The sequence below is a fragment of the Zootoca vivipara genome, chromosome 2 (genome assembly GCF_963506605.1).
Source record: "Zootoca vivipara chromosome 2, rZooViv1.1, whole genome shotgun sequence".
In the NCBI taxonomy this organism is placed as follows: domain Eukaryota; kingdom Metazoa; phylum Chordata; class Lepidosauria; order Squamata; family Lacertidae; genus Zootoca; species Zootoca vivipara.
This window is the reverse complement of record NC_083277.1, coordinates 82,109,449-82,131,749: the sequence shown is the minus strand read 5'-3', so window position 1 is coordinate 82,131,749 and position 22,301 is coordinate 82,109,449. Positions and strand designations below refer to the sequence as shown.

Sequence of the window (22,301 nt, the reverse complement as noted above, 5' to 3'; positions counted from 1 at the left end):
CCATTCTGCCCAGTGTTCCACATTTAGCTGCAAGGGTTTCTCATGTGTCAGGAAGAAATGGGGGTGGGGTGGGAGAATTTCCTCGCCTTTAGGGCAGGACCAGATGGTTAAATAGCAATCTAGTGCACAAATGTAGTGGCTGAGAGAGTGAGGGTCCTGGAAAATCCCTGACTGAAATCTCTCTTCAGTCATTAACTTTTCAGTTGGCCTCTCAGCCAGTCCTTTACCTACAATGTGGGAATTATATTTACTTACTTTCTGCATTGATGCAAAGATGACTGAGAGAATATGTGTGAGACATTTGGAATAACCAAAAGCATTGTAATAAATGTAAAACTTTACAGTTGCTGTTGCTAGACAGAGGGATGTAGGAGGAGAGCCTTATTTCTTTTAGCAAATCCTTTAAACAAAGTTAGCGCTCGCTCTCTCAGCTGTGCCCTTCCTCTGGCTCTCATGCCCCTTCTCATTTGCTCATGCTTCTTTATAGTCAGCTCCAACTCCATCCATCTCTCTCTTCCCCATCTTCCTGCCTAATGTAGCTTGCTCTCTTAAGAAGAGCGTCTCCACTCTATCAAGCCAATTTCCTTTTCCTCCAAGAGCTTCCTGAAGAAATGCTTCTTTACCAATCCCTCTCCTGAACCAGCTCAGCATTACCTTACCTGCTTTTCCACTATCCTATCCTCATCTAACAGACTCCCCACCACACCTGTGCTTTGGGCCAGGTCACTTTTGCTTCAGCACTGTTTAACAGTGTTAGATGGTTGTTTGGTAAGCAGCACTCAATAAGGCTAATGTCTACTTTTATAATACAATCCTGAACCAAGGAAGGGTTCAAATGGAACAGTGCCTAAAGAGGTCTCTTGTTTTGGAGAAAGCAAGCTAGCGGTCCTCACTGATCACAAGTATTGTCTTGCGATTTGGCAACTAACACCCATAATACCATATACATAATACTGTACTCTAAACACAAACCAAACAAGTAAATCAGGCAGCTTGAGCCATTAACAGAAAATTCCTGTCTAAGTGGGCTCTCTCCCTTTTCATCCAAGTTCATTTTGCCATTCAGCCTGACGTGTCGAAAGCTAAGAAAGGGACTGGTTTGTGGTGGTGTTGTTTTTTGCAGAGATACCTACTGGGGGTTTCCACCCACAGATTATTTCCACAAATACCGACCCACGCAAGTCGTTTTTGTTGTTTAATTTCTCCACAAGTAATAGGTTTGAACCAATACATAGTGTGCAATTTGCAACAAACATGGACAAGGGTGAACAAGCAAGAGCATGAAAAGGCAGCTGATAAAGCAGTGCATGTTTGTGACGAGATCTGTTTTGGACAGAAGGTAGACAATATTATAAAGGAAGTTTGCACATGGTAATACAGGGCTTGATGTGAAATTCAAGGAGTGCTGCATAAGATATGGAGGTAAGAACCAGCTGTTAACCAGAAGGTTGGTGGTTCGAGCCCACCCAGGGACGGCTGAGGGCTCGAGTCCTGCGCTGAATTCTATGATTCTAACTCCCGGGATCTTACTATTCTGTCCACTCACCCACTTGAGATGCCTTTTTCTTCTTTTGGTTCACAAACTACTTTTCTGCCTAGGTCATACTACCGGTACATGGCACTGACCAGTTCACACTGGAGGCTCTGTATATTTTTTTTAATGGATGTTTTAAACTTTTCCATGATACACACATTGAATTGTTAAAATGATAACCAATCTAAATCTAGCCACATCAGTGGCACAATCTCTTTCTCCTCCCCCTTCTGTGTTTGGTTGTATACAAATTAAAGCTAACTATGAAGCACTGGCCATTTTAATACTGCAGAAGCTGTTGGTTTACAAAGATCTGCAGTTTTCTTGCTACAGAACTGTAACCAGCCTTTTAACTCTCAGATCCTACTTCCTAGGTAGTGATTTTTTGTTGTTGTCTGTGTCAAGCACAAACAGCGAAGGCTATTTCATTTTGTCTCAGTTCTACAGGCAAACATACCTAAAGCATTATTAGTAGCTGGAGTTAATAGTCAGTGCAGAATGATCTCATTGACTTATTTATTCTTAAGTCTATGCAACCTCTCACTCTCTCAGGCCAGAGCCTTTGAAAGACAGACATCGCTCCCTCCCCCATAGTGCTAGAGGAGACTCTGATTGAGGACCACTGGGGGGTGGGGGGTGGGAATGGGTGTTTAAGTCATTGGAAGGGAAGGCAGGGTGTTGAGAGTGAAGAAACCACCATTGTCTGCTCTCCAACCCTGCTGTTCTAGATGGTTGTGGGTTCAAGGCCCACGTTGGGCAAAATGATTCCTGCATTGCAGGGGGTTGGACTAGATGACCCTCGTGGTCCCTTCCAACACTACAATTCTATGATTCGATATACAAGATGTGTGTTGGGGAAGCAGCGGCCACAGGCAGGCATACAGGGGGTAGAAGGTGGTGCTCTGGTGGGGAAAACACTGCTTCTAGGTCATGGGGTAAACACTGCTTCTAGGGCATGGGGAATCAGAGTGCTCAGCTAAATTGCTACACCTTCTTCCTCTGCCACGGCCACACCCAGGTTGCACAGAGCTATACAAGATGGCAAGAAGCTGGTAACATGGGACATGAAGGATTTGCATAGATTACAAGCGATCTCCCCCCCAAGCCTCAGAAAACCACAGGGGAGGGGGTTATTTCCCCCTGGGAGGCTGGCTGTCTCCCAATCAGAACCCGCTCCCACTACCCTCCACGTCTTCCATGAAGACTGAGCGCTTCTGCATGTTCCTCCGCAGGCGACGGAGCAAGGGGTTGCCTGGGCAGGGCCCTCCAGGGCTAGCACTGCCTCTTTCAATGCCTTCCTTGGTGGTGTCTGGCTCCTCCATGCTGTCGCTGTCTTCAAGACGCAGGTAAGAGGCAGAGAGGGCTGAGTCGGAGGCGGTCAGCGTCAGGCACTCGCAAGGATCAGTGCTGGCTACGAAGGAATCGTCCCAGATGGTTTCGCAGAGCTCTTTGCCATCCTTGTACATCTGAAGGGAAGAGAGAGGTGGGGAGCTGTGAATGTGAAGCACTTTTGCTCTGCGCAGCCTCAGTGCAGAAATTAAGGTCTGAACAACACTCCTCCTCCTCCTCCATCATCATCATCATCATCATCATCATCATCATCATAGTAATAATTTATTATTTATACCCCACCCATCCTGGCTGGGTTTCCCCAGCCACCCTGGACAGCTTCCAACAGAACACTAATAACAATAATAAAAAAGCAACAACATCAAACATTAAAAACTTCTCTAAGCAGGGCTACCTTCAGACGTCTTCTAAAAGTCAGATAGTTGTTTACTGTACAGTGGTACCTCGGGTTACGAACTTAATTCGTTCCGGAGGTCCGTTTTTAACCCAAAACCATCCCACAAAGACATTGTAAAGGTGTGGCGATCTGTTGTAGAACAAGCCCGTTGAAAAACAGAATAGTGGTTACCCAGACCTCATCTCATTCCTGGTTGTAAAGTGGGGGGGGGTGACAGTGGCCCCCCCAAATGTAGGTCCGCCACTGGGCAACGGGGTAGGTGGGAAGAGAAGAAGGAGCAGCACAATATGAAAGACAAATGCATTACCTTGTTTTGCTTTAGTTTTCCAAACTAATCTGTCACTCAGCAGACTCAAAGAACCCAAAGTGGGTGAGAGACTATTGTTGGAACTTCCAGCGCCCATGAACTCTGACCATTGGCCATGCTGGCTAGGGCTGGAGGAAGCCAAAGACAGACAACATTTTGAGGGCCTGCAGCAGAGCGAGTTTCTTGATGACTTGAGCTGTGTCACCAGCACAGCCGCTCCCGCATGGGGTGAGAGGGGCTTGCTTCATACAATCTCGGCTGCCTGTTAGCTCCTGCCTCTCCCCAAAAACCAACACAATAGCTACCACATGGCAAACTAACTGGGCCTGCTGCTTGCTTATGCCATTTGATGTGGCTTGATTTCTAAACAAGAACTTTGTCAGGATATCATGCTTAGGGCCTTGCACAGCATTCCTTTGATGCTCTGAGATAAAGGTTGATATTTTTCTGTGGGGATACCATTGCGTTCTGCGCATGATTAGATGCACTATTTTGCTTTCTTAAAATACAGTAAAAAAAACTCAGTTTGGGGAGAGAGTGGATTGCAAATGACAGCTCCACCAATTCAAAAGGGCAGCAGCCACCACACATTACTAGCAATCCTGTCTGTCATCCTTGGTGGGCAAACACTGCAGGGGAAGAAGGGACGAGCTGTATGGTGCTGACGTTGTCACACTGTCAGTCATATACTGCCCATTTCTTCTGACAGGCATCCTGCCAAGCTGTTGCTCTCTGCCTGCCTGCCTGCCTGTCACTGGACACAAACTCTGCTAGCTGCCCAAAGGTTCAACTGTCTCAGTGCAAGACGACCAGCAGTCACCAGGAATTAGCTTCGCCTCCAGTGGAAAGGCTGAAACATGTCATGTAGAGTTAGATAATATGAGGGGTTTCAATTTCTGTTGACCTTCGGGGTAATGTAGCACCTGCCTTTTGAACTGCAGCTGGGATTTTGGGTGTGTGTGTGTGTGTGTTTTTAAAGCAAGACACAGAAGAGGCTTCATTGACCAAGATCGCCCCTTGTGTGCCCTGTACATCCAAGGAAAACCTTGGAGATGTTTCTGTTTTGTTAAACCTTGGAGATGCTGGAGCATTTACTATCGGATTGACCTTAAGACGTTTGAAGTCTCTGGCCTCTTGCTAACATTGAGAGCACGAACAATTCCCTCCTCCAACAATTAGGCTTTTAGTCCTCATGATGAGAGATAAAGTTGGGTATTTGGGAAGCAGTGTGCTCTCTTGATGTCTGTCACCTGGTTTTAAGAGATGGGAGGAAACCCCTTGCCTATTCGCTAAGCTTGTGGGAAACAATTCCTCGTTGTGTAACTGGCAATAAAGAGGTAGCTACGAAGAAATATTAAAACCACTGATCTCTTCAGGCATTTTCTTTGTCTTTGACTTGCAGTTTCTGACACAGAATGCTGGTGGCACAACAGTTTTTAAAAATGCCAAAGAGCATATCATTATGTCAGCATTTTTACTCATGGCTCCTACAATAGTTCTGAAAATGTCCCAGCCTAACATCAATTCAGGTTACCATTCCTCTGTGGAACAGTGCTCCTTGAAAAGATGAACCATGAGTCACATAAGCTAGGTCTATTTGTTTTAAGAGAAAAAGAATACAAACCCCAACAACTTCCACCTAAAGTTGGAGGCACACTCGCTTTTAAGCTTTCCCCCCTTGAGGAGTGGGAACCTTATTCTAAAAATGCATCACAAGTTGAGATAAAGACCTTAAGTTGTTGTCAAAGCCCTTCCACATAATTTATGTGATTTAAGGTATACTGAAAGACTTGGCTTGGTTTGTGCTAAAGCTGAGGCCTCCCAGGAATGGTGTAATTACTCTTTCTCCTCCAACAATTGCTTTTCCCAAACATGACTCAGTACAGGCATCTCTTCATCATAGCTGCCAAGTTTTCCCTTTTCTCACGAGGAAGCCTATTCAGCATAAGGGGAAATCTCTTAAAAAAAGGGATAACTTGGCAGCTATGCTCTTCATGACTCATGTGATTTCTGGGGCTGAGGGCTGCATCCATCTCGGGGCTTTTAGTGTCCTTACCTGGCCATACGACAGGCAGTCCTGGCTGCAGTTGTTTCCCTCAGGCCCCCAATGCCAGTCGGTGAGCCAGTTACGAGCACACGTCAAGTCTTCCTTGCAAGCGTCATACCTGAGGTGACAAGAAGGTGTGGCAATAAGGAAAGCAGTTGAACTTCAATTGTTATTATATCAGACCATTTTTATTATATCAGACCAGACCTTTTATTACTGTTATATCAGACCTCCAAGGAGCTCCAAGGTCCACACACCATTTTGATCCTTACGACAACCCTGTGAGGTATATTAGGCTGAATAACAATCCCCAGCTCAAAGTTACCAGTACTCTGTTAGTTTTATGACTAAGTTTTATGGAGATATGAACCCAAGTTTTTTCTATCTTTTTCAGTCCCAATGGAGGGTCAATACTCACTAAGCACTTCCTCCTTTCCCCTGCCTTTACCCACTTCAACATTTTCTCAATCTTTTTGCCAACAGAATTGCATACATTTATTTCCACCAGTCCACTGCCTGAGGCCCAAAAAATAGAAGTATGTTTGTGTTAGGTGGAGGTGCCCTTTAAAAAGTTTATGGATTTCCCTCAATATCCAGGTTAGCTCCTGCACTTGGCTCAGCTTCCCCACATCCAGTTGATTTATTCCAAAATTGAACTGGGAGTGCCGAAAGCGAGATGCAGGTGTCATAGATACAGTGTCCCCGAGCATGTTGAATTTCCGTGGGGAAATGACTTATAAAGGGCCTTTTAAGTGTAAAACAACAACAACCCGATATGCCGTTCACTGCTTGTCTGTCTTAAAACAGCAGGGCATTTCATTTAAACAGGACACCAGCAATGTGATGACATTCTACTATCTCTAGGAGACGACGCTGTTTCCCTGTTTCTTCATCCTTTACAGGGTTCCCCTCCCTCCCCAGTCGGGACAAGGAGACTTCACTCACCATTGGTCACAGAAACTCTGGCAGAGGGGCACAGCCAGCACAGCTGTGGGGCGCTGAGGATGAGGCCACTGGGCAGCGATGGGGGAGCAATGGTAAAAACACTCCAGCTGCTGTAGATAGCCCTCACATCTGCATAGGAGAAAGAAGCACTAGGGCATAAAGATGGTGGAGCAGGCCTAAAATGGCAAGCAAAGGGCTACCCACTGGAGGGTGGTGGTCAATAAAAAATGTGAAGAAAGAAAGGAGCAGATAGATAGATAGATAGATAGATAGATAGATAGATAGATAGATAGATAGATAGATAGATATAGATAGATAATCTTTATTGTCATTGTCCCATACAGAACAACGAAATTGAAAAAAATCTACACCAGACATTCAAAACCAACAAGCCTGCTATCCCATCCTGATTAGCTGCCCACAGTCTCTTGTACCCCATAATTAAATACAATATACTCCCATAGAAACTACCTTACACTGCATTTAAAACCAAAATCGCATTTGGATAGAAACTGTTTCTCAGGCGGCTAGTCCTAGTCTTCATAACCCTATACCTTCTTCCAGAAGGCAGAAGCTGAAAGAGATCATTTCTTGGGGTGTGCCCTGTCCTGCACTATCTTTGCAGCTTTCTTATGGCACCTGGAAGCATAGATTTGATCCAAGGTGGGAAGACTGCACCCAATTATTCTCTCCGCAGTCTTTACAACCATGGACAGCATTGTTTTTCCCCTGGCCGTGCAGCTCCCAAACCACACACACACAGACCATAAGTTAATACGCTCTCAACAGTACAATGGTAAAATGCCGTCAACAGGTCCCTTTGAGAGACTGTTTTGCCAGAGGATTCTCAGAAAGTATAACCTCTGCTGTACTCTCTTCATCAGGTCTTTGCTGTTTTCTCCCCAGGTTAGGTCATCTCTCAACTCCATTCCCAGAAATCGAAACACCGAGACCTGTTCCACACACTCCTCCTCAATAATAAGTGGCTGGATATTCGGCTTACATTTCCTAAAGTCCACAATAATCTCTTTTGTTTTCTTTAAGTTAGGAGTAAGTTCCCCATCCCAGTTGTCTGGTAGCTTCCAAGACTAGTCTTAGCAGGAACTCTCACCTATTGGTAGGCCCAGCTTGTAGGAAAGGAAACACACACACGGAAACACACACACACACACACACACACACACACACACACACACACACACACACACGACTGGAGTAAGCATGGCTGCCTCTCTGTCTGACCTGCTGCTAAGGCTCCCACAGCGGTTCCAGTAGATGTCATTGGCTTTGGAAAGGTCCTGGGTGACCTCCGGTGAGCAACAGGCATCTGTGGGGAAAGAATCCTTCTGTCAGCAGCCCCTTTCCTTTGTGCTGAGATGAACCAGTTGTTATTCCAGCTACCCTCCATGTTACAGACTGATTGCAACAGCTGTAGGCATTGCCTAACAAGCTGGATGTATGCAAATTGCCACCAGTTACCATGTGACGAGCCAATGCATACATAAATTTACTAGCAGGGATTCTGGGCATGATAAGAACCCTATATGTACTCCTATACCCTATACCCATGTCCCATTCCCAACCCGCTCCCTACAGTCTCTGTGGCCTCTGTGTACAACCCTCCAAAATTTCACCCAGGCGCCAGGGGTTGCCTCTGCTGAGTTCCTTTGCACCCTGTGCATAGCAGTACATGCTACTCACACACGTTGGAATAAGCCGCTTCAGGCAGTTAAATTTTGACCAGCCAGGGCTATGAGATCATTGCAGCCTCAAAATGAAATGCATATTATTCTCACTAGCCTTCCTCTTTTCTTGAAAAACAACTGAGGCTGAAAATGTACAAGAAAGATCTGCTAACTTTAAAAAAGTGAACCTTTTGATCTGTTTATCTGGAGCGTTGCCCTCGTGAGATATGGTCCTGAACCAAGAGAAAGTCCAGTTCCTGGACTCTGCAGTGAAAGATTTGAGGAACATGAAGTTGAAGGGCCATCATATGGCTCTTTTGTCCAGCAGAGTCATGCGTAAGTCCTGCCCGGTAGCAGCATTCCCAAGATTTCTGAGGTAAAAAATTGATGGTCCATATCAAATGTGTTTGCTTGGACATTTTTGTTATATAGAAAAATAATCATACAACATTGATTTCCTTGAACATGGTTAGCTGGGGGCTGCTATTTCAGCTTTCTCCATGTATTTTTGTGATCGATCGATAGCACAATATAATATGCAAAATATGACCTTATTAAAGGTAAAGGGACCCCTGACCATTAGGTCCAGTCATGACCGACTCTGGGGTTGCAGCGCTCATCTCGCGTTATTGGCCGAGGGAGCTGGCGTACAGTTTCCAGGTCATGTGGCCAGCATGACAAAGCCGCTTCTGGCGAACCAGAGCAGCTCACGGAAACGCTTTTTACCTTCCCACTTAGAGCGGTACCTATTTATCTACTTGCACTTTGACATGGTTTTGAACTGCTAGGCTGGCAGGAGCTGGGACCGAGCAACGGGAGCTCACCCCGTTGCGGGGATTCGAACCGCCGACCTTCTGATCGGCAAGCCCTAGGTTCAGTGGTTTAACCCACAGCACCACCCACATCCCAGTATGACCTTATTAGTGTGAGACAAGATATCAAGCTGGTAAATTCCTATACTAAATTAAAGCAAGACCACCCTTTATAGGACAATGTACTGTAAAGGTTAACTCAATTTCCCTTGTCTGAGATTGTATGTTTTTTAAAAGAAAAATAAAACAATCCCATGTGGAATAAAATGCCACTGAATCAATGGGTCAAACTTTCCCATTACATGTTTGGATGCAGCTATTAGTATAGGGCTACGGGCAAGGCTGACTAGACCACTCATTCACTGTTAGAGGAAGCAGTGACACTGTGTCAGATGTGGGGAAGCCCAGGCCCTCTAGATGCTGCTGGACTTCATCTCCCACCTTCCCTGACCATTGGCCATGCTGGCAGAGGCTGATGGGAGCTGGAGTCCAATAACATCTGGAGGGCTACAGGTTAGCGGTGCCCAGAATATAGGGTAGAGATAAATATCGCCAGCTTCTAGAGAGCTCTTCTATGCCAACTCTTGTTAAAGGTACAGGTCTACTTTGCAGCTGGTCATCTCATTCATTTCATCAACCATAAGGAGGTTTGCTCATCTCTCCTCAAACCTGTGGGGAAATGCTGAGAGGAACCTTGGCTTCAGAGCTCCGCTTCCTGCTTGCCCAAAGCTCTTCAAGCCTTGTAGCTTCTCCCTCTTGCTGCCTCCGTGCCCTTAACCAATACTCACTTTCTGCATAGATCTGGCAAATGCCAAGCTGTCCTTCTGGGCTTGGGATGGCTTTGTGTTTCCCTCCAGGCAAGCAGCGATCCTCCATGCCTGTAGCACTGGCCCATGACACGACCAGTGCCCAAGCTATACCCATTACCCAGACAGTGCCGCCACCACCGCTCATTATGACTACCTGAAAAAAGAGAAAGGGGAAGGATTACTAAATCAGTTTGGATAGTGCCGCCTTGAAGCATGCCAGTTAGATTACACAAAATGGACTCCCATCTAGTCCTAGCTCCCCCCCTCCACAGTGTGTTCCTATGCACAACATGCTTTCATCTCTGTCCTGCTCCAACAACGTCCTTATTCCCCCCCCACACCTCTGCTTTGATAATCCACTGTAGAGTTGGACCCTTCCCTTTGTTCATTGTTAGGGCCAACTCTAGCCTGGGAAACACAAGCAGCTCCTATGCTCCCTGATTAAGCTTAGGGCTTCATTCATGAAACCAGTGCTATTTCTAGAAAAAGAGGTGCTGGAACTTACCATGAACGCCTCCTTTGTTCTCTTATAATGCAATGGTGCCCACTTGAGAGGTGCTGGAACTGAGTTCCGGCTGAAACCCCCCCCCCCATGAAACAGAGGAATCGATTGATCCATGTCAATTATGTAACAGTTTGCAAATCTGTACACCAACCTTCCTTTTTATAAGCAAGAAGTGTACCGGGGGGGTGGGGGTGGGGTGGGTTAGAATGCACCTGTAGACAAGTAATATTTGTATTATAAGGGTGTCAAAAGTTCTCAGCCAGCCTTTCTCAGTGGCTCAGTCCATAGCAATTAGTAGATGACAAATCTCCATACTTAATTGCTGCACACCAAGCCACCATTTAAGAACCAAGCCTCACAGGAATGCCATGTGTTTAAACAAGCTTCACCTGGCCACTTTGAGGGTATGTTCACATTACCACTGATTCCTGCCCCTAGTTTCCCAAAGCTGTTTTCACATGACGATAGCCACAATCCACATCGATCCTGTAGTTGCTTCACAAACACTGCCGTTTGATATGTTTTCCTCAAACGAACTTTAATCCGAATCGAAAATGGTAAGCAGTAATAAGAATATACCCTAACAGCCATCACGAATGTGCAGTTGAATTTCACGAATTGGAGTTTCCTGGGGAGTTGCAGGGGCAGAGAAACCAACAAGGCCATGCGTGTTGGGTTAAGACATCTCCATCCCCTTTTGGAGGTGAGCAGAACTGTGCAAATGCATCTGGGAAATGCTGCATTTTAAGCTGCAAATGTGAACATACTGCCTTGGGGCCCTGATCCAGAATATCATTCCTATCAGGATAAGGTCCACAGATGCTTTTTTCTTCAGAATGAGAGTGGGTAACCCTAGCTCTTCACGTGACATCTCTTGCACTTTGGCGATTCCACCTCCTCAAGAATGCACTGAACCTCTCCCATGAAGGATTCTGTGCAGCTCAGAAGCTTGAATGCTCCTGAGAACAAAAAGGTCATTAGCAGCTCAGCAGAGAGAGAGAGGGAAGGTTGGAAAGAACTATGGTAACTCAATAAGCTTGGCACTATTGTGGGCATCAGTGAGGCCTGGCTGCCCTACATCAGCACTGTGGGACCTGCCTGCCTGCCTGCCTGGAATTGGTACAGAAATCTAGACAAAGAGTAGGTGGGTAGATAAGTTTATGAAAGATTACAGAAGCTTATACAAGCTAGGTCAGATTGCTTTATAGGCTAGTCCAGCCTTACCCCCATCTGGTGTCCTCCAGTTGATGTTGGACAACAATCCCCATCATCCCTATCCATTGACCATGCTGGCAGGGGATTATGGGAGTCCAAAAAATCATTTGGCGGTTACCAGGTTGGGGGAAGGCTGTATTACAGACTAAGAAAAAGTGACGGGATGGAAAGGAAGATGCTTTAATGGTTGGTAGAATGAGCACATCAGTCCTGGCTTCTAGCTCCCTGCATTGTCTGGTGTGTGTGTGTGTGTGTGTGTGTGTGTGTGTGTGTGTGTGTGTGTTTAGTAAGCTGGCCAGAGTAGTTGGGGCAACCCAGCCAGATTTGGCTTCAAAAACAAACCCAGCCAGATTTTGGCTTCCAGACCCCTCCCTCAAATCTCTCTCCTGCTTCCTGCAGTCCCAGCATTGCAGCCCCTAAAGGGGAGTCAATTCCCTCTAAACAATAAGAATGGAGGACCTTATTTTTTATTGTAAATTGTGGGTGCAAAGAATCCTGGCAGTGCAAGGAAAGATATTGGATTTCTATTAGAGAAGGAAGTGCTGGAGAGTGAAATTCATTCGATCCAGGCAGACGGCTGCCTTCACTGCTGTGCCTTTGAGCAAGATGTACCAGAGGGCAAAATCTCACCAGAGAAAGTACTTTCAGCAGGGCAAGGTGACACCCCTCCTTTTCCTTTGCTGTGTCTAATTTCAGTGAGGTGGCCTCATTTGCAACAATACGAAGCAAGATGCAGGACTAAATCATCTGGTCCCTAGAGGAGGGAATCACCTTCACTTTATTCTCTCAGGCTTGTAAGCTGAATCCAATATCAAATCTTAGTTATCAACCAATAGTCTTCAAACTCATATGATTTTGCTTTGCTCTGCAGTTTTACTTAACCTTTTTTGTTTTTAAAATGTTTATATTTAGTTATCTAGCTAGCTAGTTTCAAAAACTCACAGTAATGCAAAACAAATAATAAGGAATATTAATAAGTAAACAAAAGGAACACAGAACCCCCCCCCAGGTAAGTGTCGTTTTTCGTATCTTCTTCTGCCCTCCAGATGATGTTGGACTACAACTCCCATCATCCCTGACACTTGACCATGCTGGCTGGTGGAACTGATAAGAATTATCCAACATTATCTAGAGGGTCACACATACCCCGTCCCTGACCTAAGAAATCCCACAATTTTAAATTTGGTTCATCTGGAATGGTTCATCTGTAGTTCTAATAAGAAAACATTTCACTCAGATTTCAGCCGGAACTCACTGGAACCGAGTTAACGTTATTTTGCAGTGGCAAAATAAAAGAAGCTGTGTATATATCTTAGTGCTACACTACAAAGGCTCTTTAGTGTTAATGAAGCATTTCGGACCAGCTGGAAGCAGATCCACCTTAGGGTTCCACACAGCATTCATAATAAAGCGCCATACCACCCCTTATCCTGCAGTGCCCACTCCCATAACAAAGGCAAAAGTGGGCAGTGTGTTACTGTACCATACCAACCATTGGAAAAATCAAGAAAAAACTGAACAAGAAAGTGTGAACGTTTTCTCAATAATGTGTTTTAAGTTTTATTAGTGCTCCTGCACTTTAGCACACAAACACAAAGACACTTTAAAAAAATGAAAAAGTCAAATGCAAGCTGTGGAAAAGGAATGGGAGGAAGAAATTGTATTGCAAAATATGAAACAGTGGCAGATTAATATCTCTGTTTAAGCAAAAAACACCACTGATAAGCTGTTTGGCAGGGATGGGAGAGGAGTGTGGGAGGAGGGCAAATCACATTATCTGTTCTCTTTCCCAAGCAGATAACTTTGGAATGTTAACTTTTGCAAAAGTGCTCTGTGGGGGCAAGACTAGTAATGGTGGTGGTTCTGCTGGGTATGCAAGGCAAGTAACGTAGGAAGGTTTCATCAGCTGTCTCATCGCAAGGTTCATCCATAATATCTTGCACTGTAATATCTTGCAAGTGCATTGGAATTTGTTAGGAGTGGGATGCACCTGGGGGGGGGGGGATAGCACAAAAAAGGATGGGAGAAGTCCTGGAACACAACAGTGGCAGCAACGTCATCTGGATTCTGTGTAATAACTATGAAAATAAGTGATGGCAATTTTAGAGAAAATGCTTTAGTATTTTCTAAACACTTGGTAGCTTCAAAGAGAGCTTTGCTCATTCCTTGCAGGTTGTATTTTATAGTGCCCATTCATCTCCCTGCTCAGAGCCCGCCTGATGAGCCTCGCTCCATAAAATATGAATTAACAACACCTACCGGTATAATGTGCAATATTTATTTTGTTTAGCAGGTCATCGATTTGAAGGTACCTTAGTTATTTCAGGTCTATGTCAACACTGTGTCCATTGGCCCAAAGCCTCTGCCTTTCTCAAGCTCCCTGTTTCCGTTCTAGAAACCCCAGCCCAATTTTGCGTTAGACTCCTGAACACTTAGTGAGTCCTTCAGCATAAAGGTCTCACCCGGTGTTAATTGACTGACATTGAACGGTGACTTTCAGATGGCCTCACTCTGTTTTATCCTTGTGATTCTCTGGCAAGCTGCCTGGAAAATACTGGTGGCCTCAATCCCAGCAGATTAGGGACAGGCCCCAAAGAAGGTGGCTTCCTGTCCTTCCCTCCCTGCCATAATTAGTTGTAGTCAGTAGAGCTGAAGAATGTAACTGCTATGTGTAAAATCACCCAGTACACACATCTCAAGAATAATAGCATGAGACTCTTAGTTGGTGATGCTGATAACGCCAAAGTTGCAGGTTCAATCCCCATATGGGACAGTTGCATGTTCCTGTATTGCAGAAGGCTGGTCTAGAATGATCCTCAGGGTCCCTTCCAACTCTACAATCCTATGAGTCTAAAATTCTTCTCTTTATGGAGTGTCCTGAGAACAAATTACCACTAGCCTTTTACAAAACAAAATTAACTGGACCTCAGTGGGTTCCATCCACAGCTTTGGAAAGGAGCAGACAGGGCTTAACTTCAACTGAGGCTCAACTCCAGAACCCATTTTTAGTATCAGAATACAGCCCTGGAACAAAGGGCTTTCCTGCATATTGGATAACCAGAATAATTCCATAATTATTTAGGATTATGGAGCAGGCTTTCAGACTTGACTCTCAACTGCCTTCATCCCAGCATAAAACCCAGTATTTTTTTTAAGGGTATGATGTTTTATTCTCACTCAAGGCAGCTTCACATGTGTATACTCAGTAAAACTATACAAAATGTGACTGCAGTACATATCATTTCAAATTGTATGTATCAATGCATCAGGAAACCACAGCTCTGTTCCTATATACGGTAAGTAGTGGTAAATATTCGTGTGTTGGTACACAGAAAATAACTCAAAGGGAGTTACTTCTGTATAGATAAATAATGGCTTGCACTGTGAGTGAACCAACTGTTTGTAAGAATATGTGAATATGCAGGATGAATTAAGAACTCAATGCTACTTGAAGAAGCTTGCACACTACTGACACGATCAGGTGTTGATCCAATAAAATGAAATTGTGCTGATTCTAACAGAAAGCATGATGTCCCACAAAGAAAAGCCCACAATCTATATTAGGGCAATGCCTTTATTAGGTCAACCAAGGTATGGCAGAATAGTATGCAAACTCTTGAGTTCTCCAGAACTCTTAATCAGGCTTGATGGCAAATACAGCGGGGAGAGAAAAATGACTGATGGAGAAGAAGCCATGCATCTGCATCTACCTTAAGCCATCAGCCATTTCTTCTCCCTCTTCCCCTCACTTGCTTTGTTTATTCTAGCCTGATGAGAAATTCTGCAGAACTTGAAAGTTTGCATACTATTTTCTGGCATTTTGGTTGGCCACATAAAGGTACTGCCCAAATATGGATTGCAGGATTCTGCTTGTTACTCTTGTTCTTTGCAACTAAAAACAGTGAGACATCTGTCCACCTGTATCTTGTGATTATGTTGTTCAGCGAAATGGTTCAAATAATGAACACATTCCAAGAGTCTTCTGGCGGCTAGGTATCAGAGTGACAGCAGTCGCCCAGTGTGTTGAAGGAGGGGTCAGGTCACCAAAGAGTTAATTTTTACCACTTTGCATGCATGCCCCAGCCCCTCCAAAATCTTTCTTCTCAGTCCACATCATTGCAGAAGCATCTTGTCTTATCCACCCCAGTGTACTTCCACAAGAGCAATAGAGGTGAGTTTTGAGGGGTGACGCTAATACAAAGCTAGGTTTAAAAAGGTGTAGACCTCAATTTACAATAGCAAATTTGTTTCTTAAAAAATCAACTAATTGGTTGATCAAGAGGTGTCGACTCAGTTAAGCTAATCAATTCACTAAAAGCTGCAGATACAATTAATAGTTGGATCCCACTTTAGTAGTACTCTATATGCCAAATGATTGAACTAGTGCACAACAGCATTCACACGTTACAAATACACCCCAAGCTTTCATTTAAAAAAGCCCAAGTCTCTAGTCCATCTAGAATGTACTAGCGAATCTCTTTCTCTGTGTGTTTTCCTATTGAAGGACTACTTTACCCCATGACCTACCCTTGGCTACAATTACTACAAAGGAAAACCGTGGACTCTGCGACGCCGTTCTTCCCCCCGGTCCCGCTACCCAAAATGCAAACAAGTTGAACCGGAGCTCGGCGGAGTTAAAAACAAGACACCTGGTACGCAACGACGAAAAGTAAAAACAAGAGCTTCTCGTTTTCTGTTCCCTGAAATCCCTCACGTCTCCTGAGGCTAACAGAGGAAATATCCCGTCCTTCTACCCCGGAATGATGACCGCGGAAGAAAACGGACCCGTTTCTATCCTCACAACCCCCAAACACCAATTACCCCTCTCCCCAGCTGCCCCGCGTTGCAACCACAAACAGTATTAAAGGCGCGGTAGTGAAATCAATTTAACCCACCCATTCACCCGGATTGCAAGGGGAGTATAAGACTGAAGCGCGTCGGGAGGTTCCTTACTCCGAGATAGAAGCGATTCTTTATTGCCCCGAGGATGTCCAAGGCGCCCACGCACGATCGCCTTGTTTTGTCTGCAAGAAGACGCGTGGCCGGGGCCACTGCCTCTGACCCGCTTTTCACCCCGCGCCTCCGAGCATCCCGCCTGCAGACAGGCTGCAGCCGCAGCAACATTGCTGTGCACGGCCGGGGCTTGGGGAAGATGCCTACCTGCGAAGCTGCAGCCGGCAGAGGTGTTGCAGGGCAAGGGCTGTCCTGATCGGTTAGTCTGGCGGCTTCAGGCAAGCGTGCCCCGATCCCGGATGATCGGGAGGACTCTGGGGAGAGCTGGCGGCGCAGTCGGTGTCTCCACCACGCGCTGCTCCGGAGGAATGGAGCTGAGGAGTCGCTGCCTCCTCTCTTGCCGCTGCTGCAGCAAATAACGCGGGTCCTCTCGCTCGCTCTCTTCCCCCACCCCTCCCCAAGGTGCGCAGGACACCAGCCAGCCAGCCAGCCAGCCGTCGGGTCTGCTGGGGGGGAAAGAGCGGGACCGCCCAGAGGGAGATGCGGGAGGAGAGCTGGGCCAGCCGGGCTAGGGGCTCTCCTGCTCCCCCGGCCACTGCTGCAGAGGCTTAGGTCGCATTTGCAGCGCATCAGAGGAAGGTGCAAGGCGCTGTGCGGGGAAAGCAACCGGCCGTCTAGCCACACTGAGCGGCTAGGCACGGGGCAGGGCAAACGGATGGTGACTTTCCCCGTGGTATGTTTAGAAGACCCACAGTTCGTGCCTGCTCCCCAACACGCTCCCCAACAGGCCAGGGAAGAGATAACCGGTCCTTGTGATTTGCTTCCAGCTTCTGCTGGAGAGCGGTATACTATTCCTGAATACAGAGGCTTAGTTTAGAGACTGAGAGCTGCATTCCATAAATTTGTCTAATCCTGTTTTCTAAGCTTTGATACATCAATTCAGTTGTTATTGGAAAGTGAGAAATACATGAAAGTGGGTCAAAGTAAACCCACTTGCTCAATCAGCAGTATATTTATTGAAAATATAATAATAAATTATAATAAATTTTTATTTATACCCCACCCTCCCCAGTCAAAACCGGGCTCAGGGCGGCTCACACCAACACAATTACAATAAAACATAAAAAGCAATTGATTAAAATACAGATTAAAGTACAGTATTAAAATTTAAAATGCAGCCTGATTTTAAGTAGTCCATAAATCCAAGCCATGAGGGAGGAAAACACAGGGGTCAGAGTAAGTCCAACCCAAAGGCCAGGCGGAACAGCTCTGTCTTGCAGGCCCTGCGGAAAGATGACAAATCCCGCAGGGCCCTGGTCTCCTGTGAAAGAGCGTTCCACCAAGTTGGGGCCAATACTGAAAAGGCCCTTCACTATGTGATTGATTTCTAAAAGGAACAATACACAGCTCAAGCCTACAAGGAAATCATGCCCTGCTCTAAGGCTAGGAAGCTACCTTCACTGGTCACAAATGTGTGTGTCCTAGTTGTGGTTACTCAGCAGGGATGCGGGTGGTGCTGTGGTCTAAACCACTGAGCCTCTTGGGCTTGCTGGTCGGAAGATCAGCAGTTCAAATCGGCCTGATGGGGTGAGCTCCTGTTGCTCTGTCCTAGCTTCTGCCAACCTAGCTTTTCAAAAGCAAACCAGTGCGAATAGATAAATAGGTACTGCTGTGGCAGGAAGGTAAACACTGTTTCCGTGCGCTCTGGCTTCCATCACAGTGTTCCGTCGTGCCAAAAATGGTTTAGTCATGCTGGCCACATGACCTGGAAAGCTGTCTGTGGACAAACACCGGCTCCCTCGGCCTGAAAGCGAGATGATTGTCCACACACGATCATACACTTGCCCCATAATTTTTGTGACCCCCTGCTTTCAAAACACAATTTGCCCAAAATGCCCATCCAATTTTGTTGCCACATTTTGCACTAAAATAAGCTGAACTACGGTAGATTCAGGGCAGACAAAAAAAGTATCTCTTCACACAGTATGTAGCTTAACTATGGAGTTCACTTCTACAAGATTTGAGGATGGCAACAGATTTAAAAGAGGATTAGAGAAATTCATGGCGGATGGGGCTATCAATGGCTACAAGTCATTATGGCTGTATGCTACCCCCAGTATTGGCATAAGTTATGCTTCTGAATATCAGTTGCTGGGGATTACAAGCAGGAGAGGGCTATTGCTCTCATATCATAAGGAAACAGAGGAAGCTGCCTTTTATATTAATTCAGACTCTTGACCCAGCTAGCTCAGTATTGTCTACACCAGGCACCCCCAAACTTCGGCCCTCCAGATGTTTTGGACTACAATTCCCATCATCCCTGACCACTGGTCCTCTTAGCTAGGGATCATGGGAGTTGTAGGCCAAAACATCTGGAGGGCCGCAGTTTGAGGATGCCTGGTCTACACTGACCAGCAACAGCTCTCTGGGGTTTCAGGCAAGAGTCTCTCTCAGTCCTATCTGAAGATGCCAAGGACTGAACCTGGGGCCCTCTGTAGAAAACACAATGTTGGACTACATGAGGCGCATTAATCTGGTCCAGCAGGGCTCTTGTATTCAAATTCTCAGGATGTGTTTATCTTCTATGAACTCTAGGGTGGTGATTCTGAGCTGCGTAATCCTTGACTAAATTCACGGATCCTTGGAATTTTATGTGGATGAGTTATGTTTTCAAGCTGCTGGCAGTGGAAGCTGAAGTCTGGCAGAAGAAACTAGGAGTAATGAAATACGACATAATGTTTTTTAAAAAGACAGAAGGCGATGGGCAGTGAAAGTCCCATCTCCAAAAGCAAGCACACCGATATTTGCTTTGTTTCATTTATCCTTCTATAAAATGTTAGCAACTGTGGTCTGCCTGACAGAGTTGATGTGAAACACAATAAAGATGGAAAACTCTGCTATATAGTTTGCAAAGTTGTTTGTGCACATTTGGACCCCTCTTAAGATATTGTAACCACAATTTGCATGACAGTTCCTGAGGTCAAAGAGCAGGTTCTCATCTATTTTTGGATAAAATTAGATGCCATTTTTGAATCAAGATGCCAGACTGAACCTTTCAAAACAGCAGTAATTTTAACTGCTGTTTCCAAAACTGCACTGATTTCTGAGTTTCCTTAGAATTCCTGAGCAGTACTGCGTACAAGGCTGCTAGTGTAATATAAATAGTAAGGATATTTTTAAACTATCAAATTCTATTCTATTGATTGGCCACACTGGAGGCCTGGTTCTGTTCTATTCTGAGGCTCCTAATGGAGTGACCATCTTTAAATTTGCTTCATCTATTTGCAAGCAATCTATTATGGAGTGAAGCCATCCCTGCTCTCTCTCTCTCTCTCTCCATCTTTAGAGGAAGTCCACTGTACTGCTTTCTCCTCAGTGCCAGAGAGGTGATGGCATCTGACTGCTTTTGAGTCTGATTTGCAAAGAGTGTTTGTTCCTGGGGGAAAGGAATCAACAATAATAAAACAACAACAACAACAACAACAACAACAACAACAACAACATCCCTCAAACAAAAGACATAAAAATGCAAACATACCCTTCCACCCTCTGCTCCATGTGCAAAACCTGCCTTAAGCCAAACCAAGCAGTCTTCTAAAAATAACCCTTGCATAAAGCGCAGTAGTTTCTTATTGCATTGTTGAACTGTGCAGATAAAAACAGCAAGGACTGCATGTCTTTAGAAAATGCAGAAGCAATGAGCAGGAAGCAAGGACCATGTTCTGTTTTCATCCTTTCAGTCCTTCAGAGGCAAGAAAAGGGAGGTGGTTATAATGTGCTACTGAAGAAGGTTGAATTGGTGAGAACTTGAGCCAGTCTCAGTGCCTGGGCTTTCTGGATACCGGTACATGCCCTAATTCAATCATGATGGAAAATATTATTTTGTAGGAAGTTTGGAAAAAGGGGTCTGAAACCAGTCCTGATTTGTTTGTCACTTCTTCAGATTCTTAAATCAGCTAGTTTATATGACACCCTTGCATTTCAGCTTCTATGGTATTACTATAGTATTACTATTACCTTTGCCCTTTCATTTCCTTTTTGGTAAAGTCTATTTAGTGTTATTTCTGACTTTATTACATTAAGCTCAAGCATCCAAGGTCATTGGGCTTATGTACATGCAAGGAGCCTTTCTGGACAATTAATCTATATTGCAATGAGTGTGCAGTTGTGTTGCCCATTTTGTGTGTGGATGCCAAATCTTTTCCTGCTGCCTTTCATAAGCCCAGGCTGGCTTGAATGATGCTTAGAAGGTACTAACAGGTGACAGAATCTAGGTTGGTGTCAATGTGCCAAGAAGGTGAGAGGCCACTATTGGGGCCAGAGAGTTCTCAGAGCACTAGAATTAGCATGGAATGAAGGATTTGCTCCATAATCCAGCCAATGGCATGATGGGCCTGTTATATACCTCTTAAGTACATAATTAGTGAAGACGCATGTGAGACTCATTCATGTAGGGAGCTGCTGAGTGATACTTTGCAGGCAGGACATGCAATGGTGACTTTGCAATGTAGATTTTGCACGTTTAGCTAGAAATTTTCCATAAACCGCTAGAGACTTGTGCTTAGTATTCTGTGCCCACCAGGTAGCTTAGAAGAAAGTTCTTTCCTTATCTTTTGACCAGATTGGAGGGGGGCACAGAAGGGGCAAAGTATACTTCTGTGTGGGTGAGGTGCGTCCCACATATTAAGCTCCCTGAAAGAAAGATGACAATCTATTTTAATGACAGGAATCCAGCAATGAGGAGACGCAGGTAGGGGGAAGCTCCTGGTTTGGGTGTTTGTGCCACCTATGCCTTTTGACAAGTTGCACTGTAGGACAATGTTCTTCCTCTCCCTCTCCCTTCTTCTCCAAAGATGAAACATTATTTATCTTCCTTGCTATTTGACATGTTAATGTTTTGCATACTACTTGATAGCCGGAGAAAACAGCTTTTCTATATTTGGGATATCAGAGCAGAAAGTGTCTGATTCAGACTCTCCCCTGTCACATTGATTATTTTGTTTACAATGCTTTAAATAGCTAAACACGTCGGGGAAGAGACAAGCTTGTTAGCTAAACTGCAGTCCTAGCTAATCCTCACTATGTCAGTTGCACTGGCCTCTCTTTCACCTTCCATCCCTTCATAGGAGCCAACTCCTAGGGGCTCAGGTCCCTGTTGAAAATTTCTATTCCACCTTTAATTGCAGACATGGGATTACTACGTGCCTCATGTCTGTTTTCATTCCAGCACTGTTTGCTGGCATAAGTGGAATTTCCGCTGGGTTGTTTTGCTTTTGCTTTTCTCTCTCTTGGAAGAGACGGCAAGGAGAGAGACAACATGTTTTTTTGTTCTGATTTATGATTAATAAATCCGTAGTTCCTAGTATGTCTTCACAAGCTTCAAGCCTCTTTTGTTGCGCAGTTTTGCTCTGCTAAGTAAAGTGTGCCCATGTCTGCAGACTTGGGTCACTGATTTATGTAGCACCGGAGGTCGGGGGATCTTCCAGTGTGCTGGCTGGAAGGAGACGATCCAGCTGGGGGCTAGCCAGCTGGCCTTTTGACCCCCAGATGCTGACAGTCCCTTGGGCCCCCGAATAAAATATTGGAGGGGGCTGCCCCCAAAAGTCGATGTGCATTGCCACTCAAATAATGTGTGTGCTGTGTCTCGTGATTGATTAGGTGGGGTGGGGAATGCTTGCCCCCCCCCAATATTTTATTCAACTTGGCACCCCTGCATTCTCTTATCATGTGTGAGAAGCACCT

General features: G+C 45.2%; 1 protein-coding gene across 1 annotated transcript; it reads right to left on the bottom strand.

The window, feature by feature from the left end:
• Positions 1-1,188: 1,188 nt before the first annotated feature.
• Positions 1,189-17,053, bottom strand: RTBDN (retbindin). Its single transcript, XM_035107984.2, has 6 exons — positions 16,767-17,053; positions 9,866-10,040; positions 7,823-7,907; positions 6,581-6,709; positions 5,645-5,753; positions 1,189-3,000 (listed from the first exon to the last, which is right to left on the bottom strand). Exons 2-6 carry the CDS (start codon positions 10,029-10,031, stop codon positions 2,698-2,700), a joined length of 792 nt encoding a protein of 263 aa, XP_034963875.1. The 5' UTR covers positions 10,032-10,040; positions 16,767-17,053; the 3' UTR covers positions 1,189-2,697.
• Positions 17,054-22,301: the final 5,248 nt, after the last annotated feature.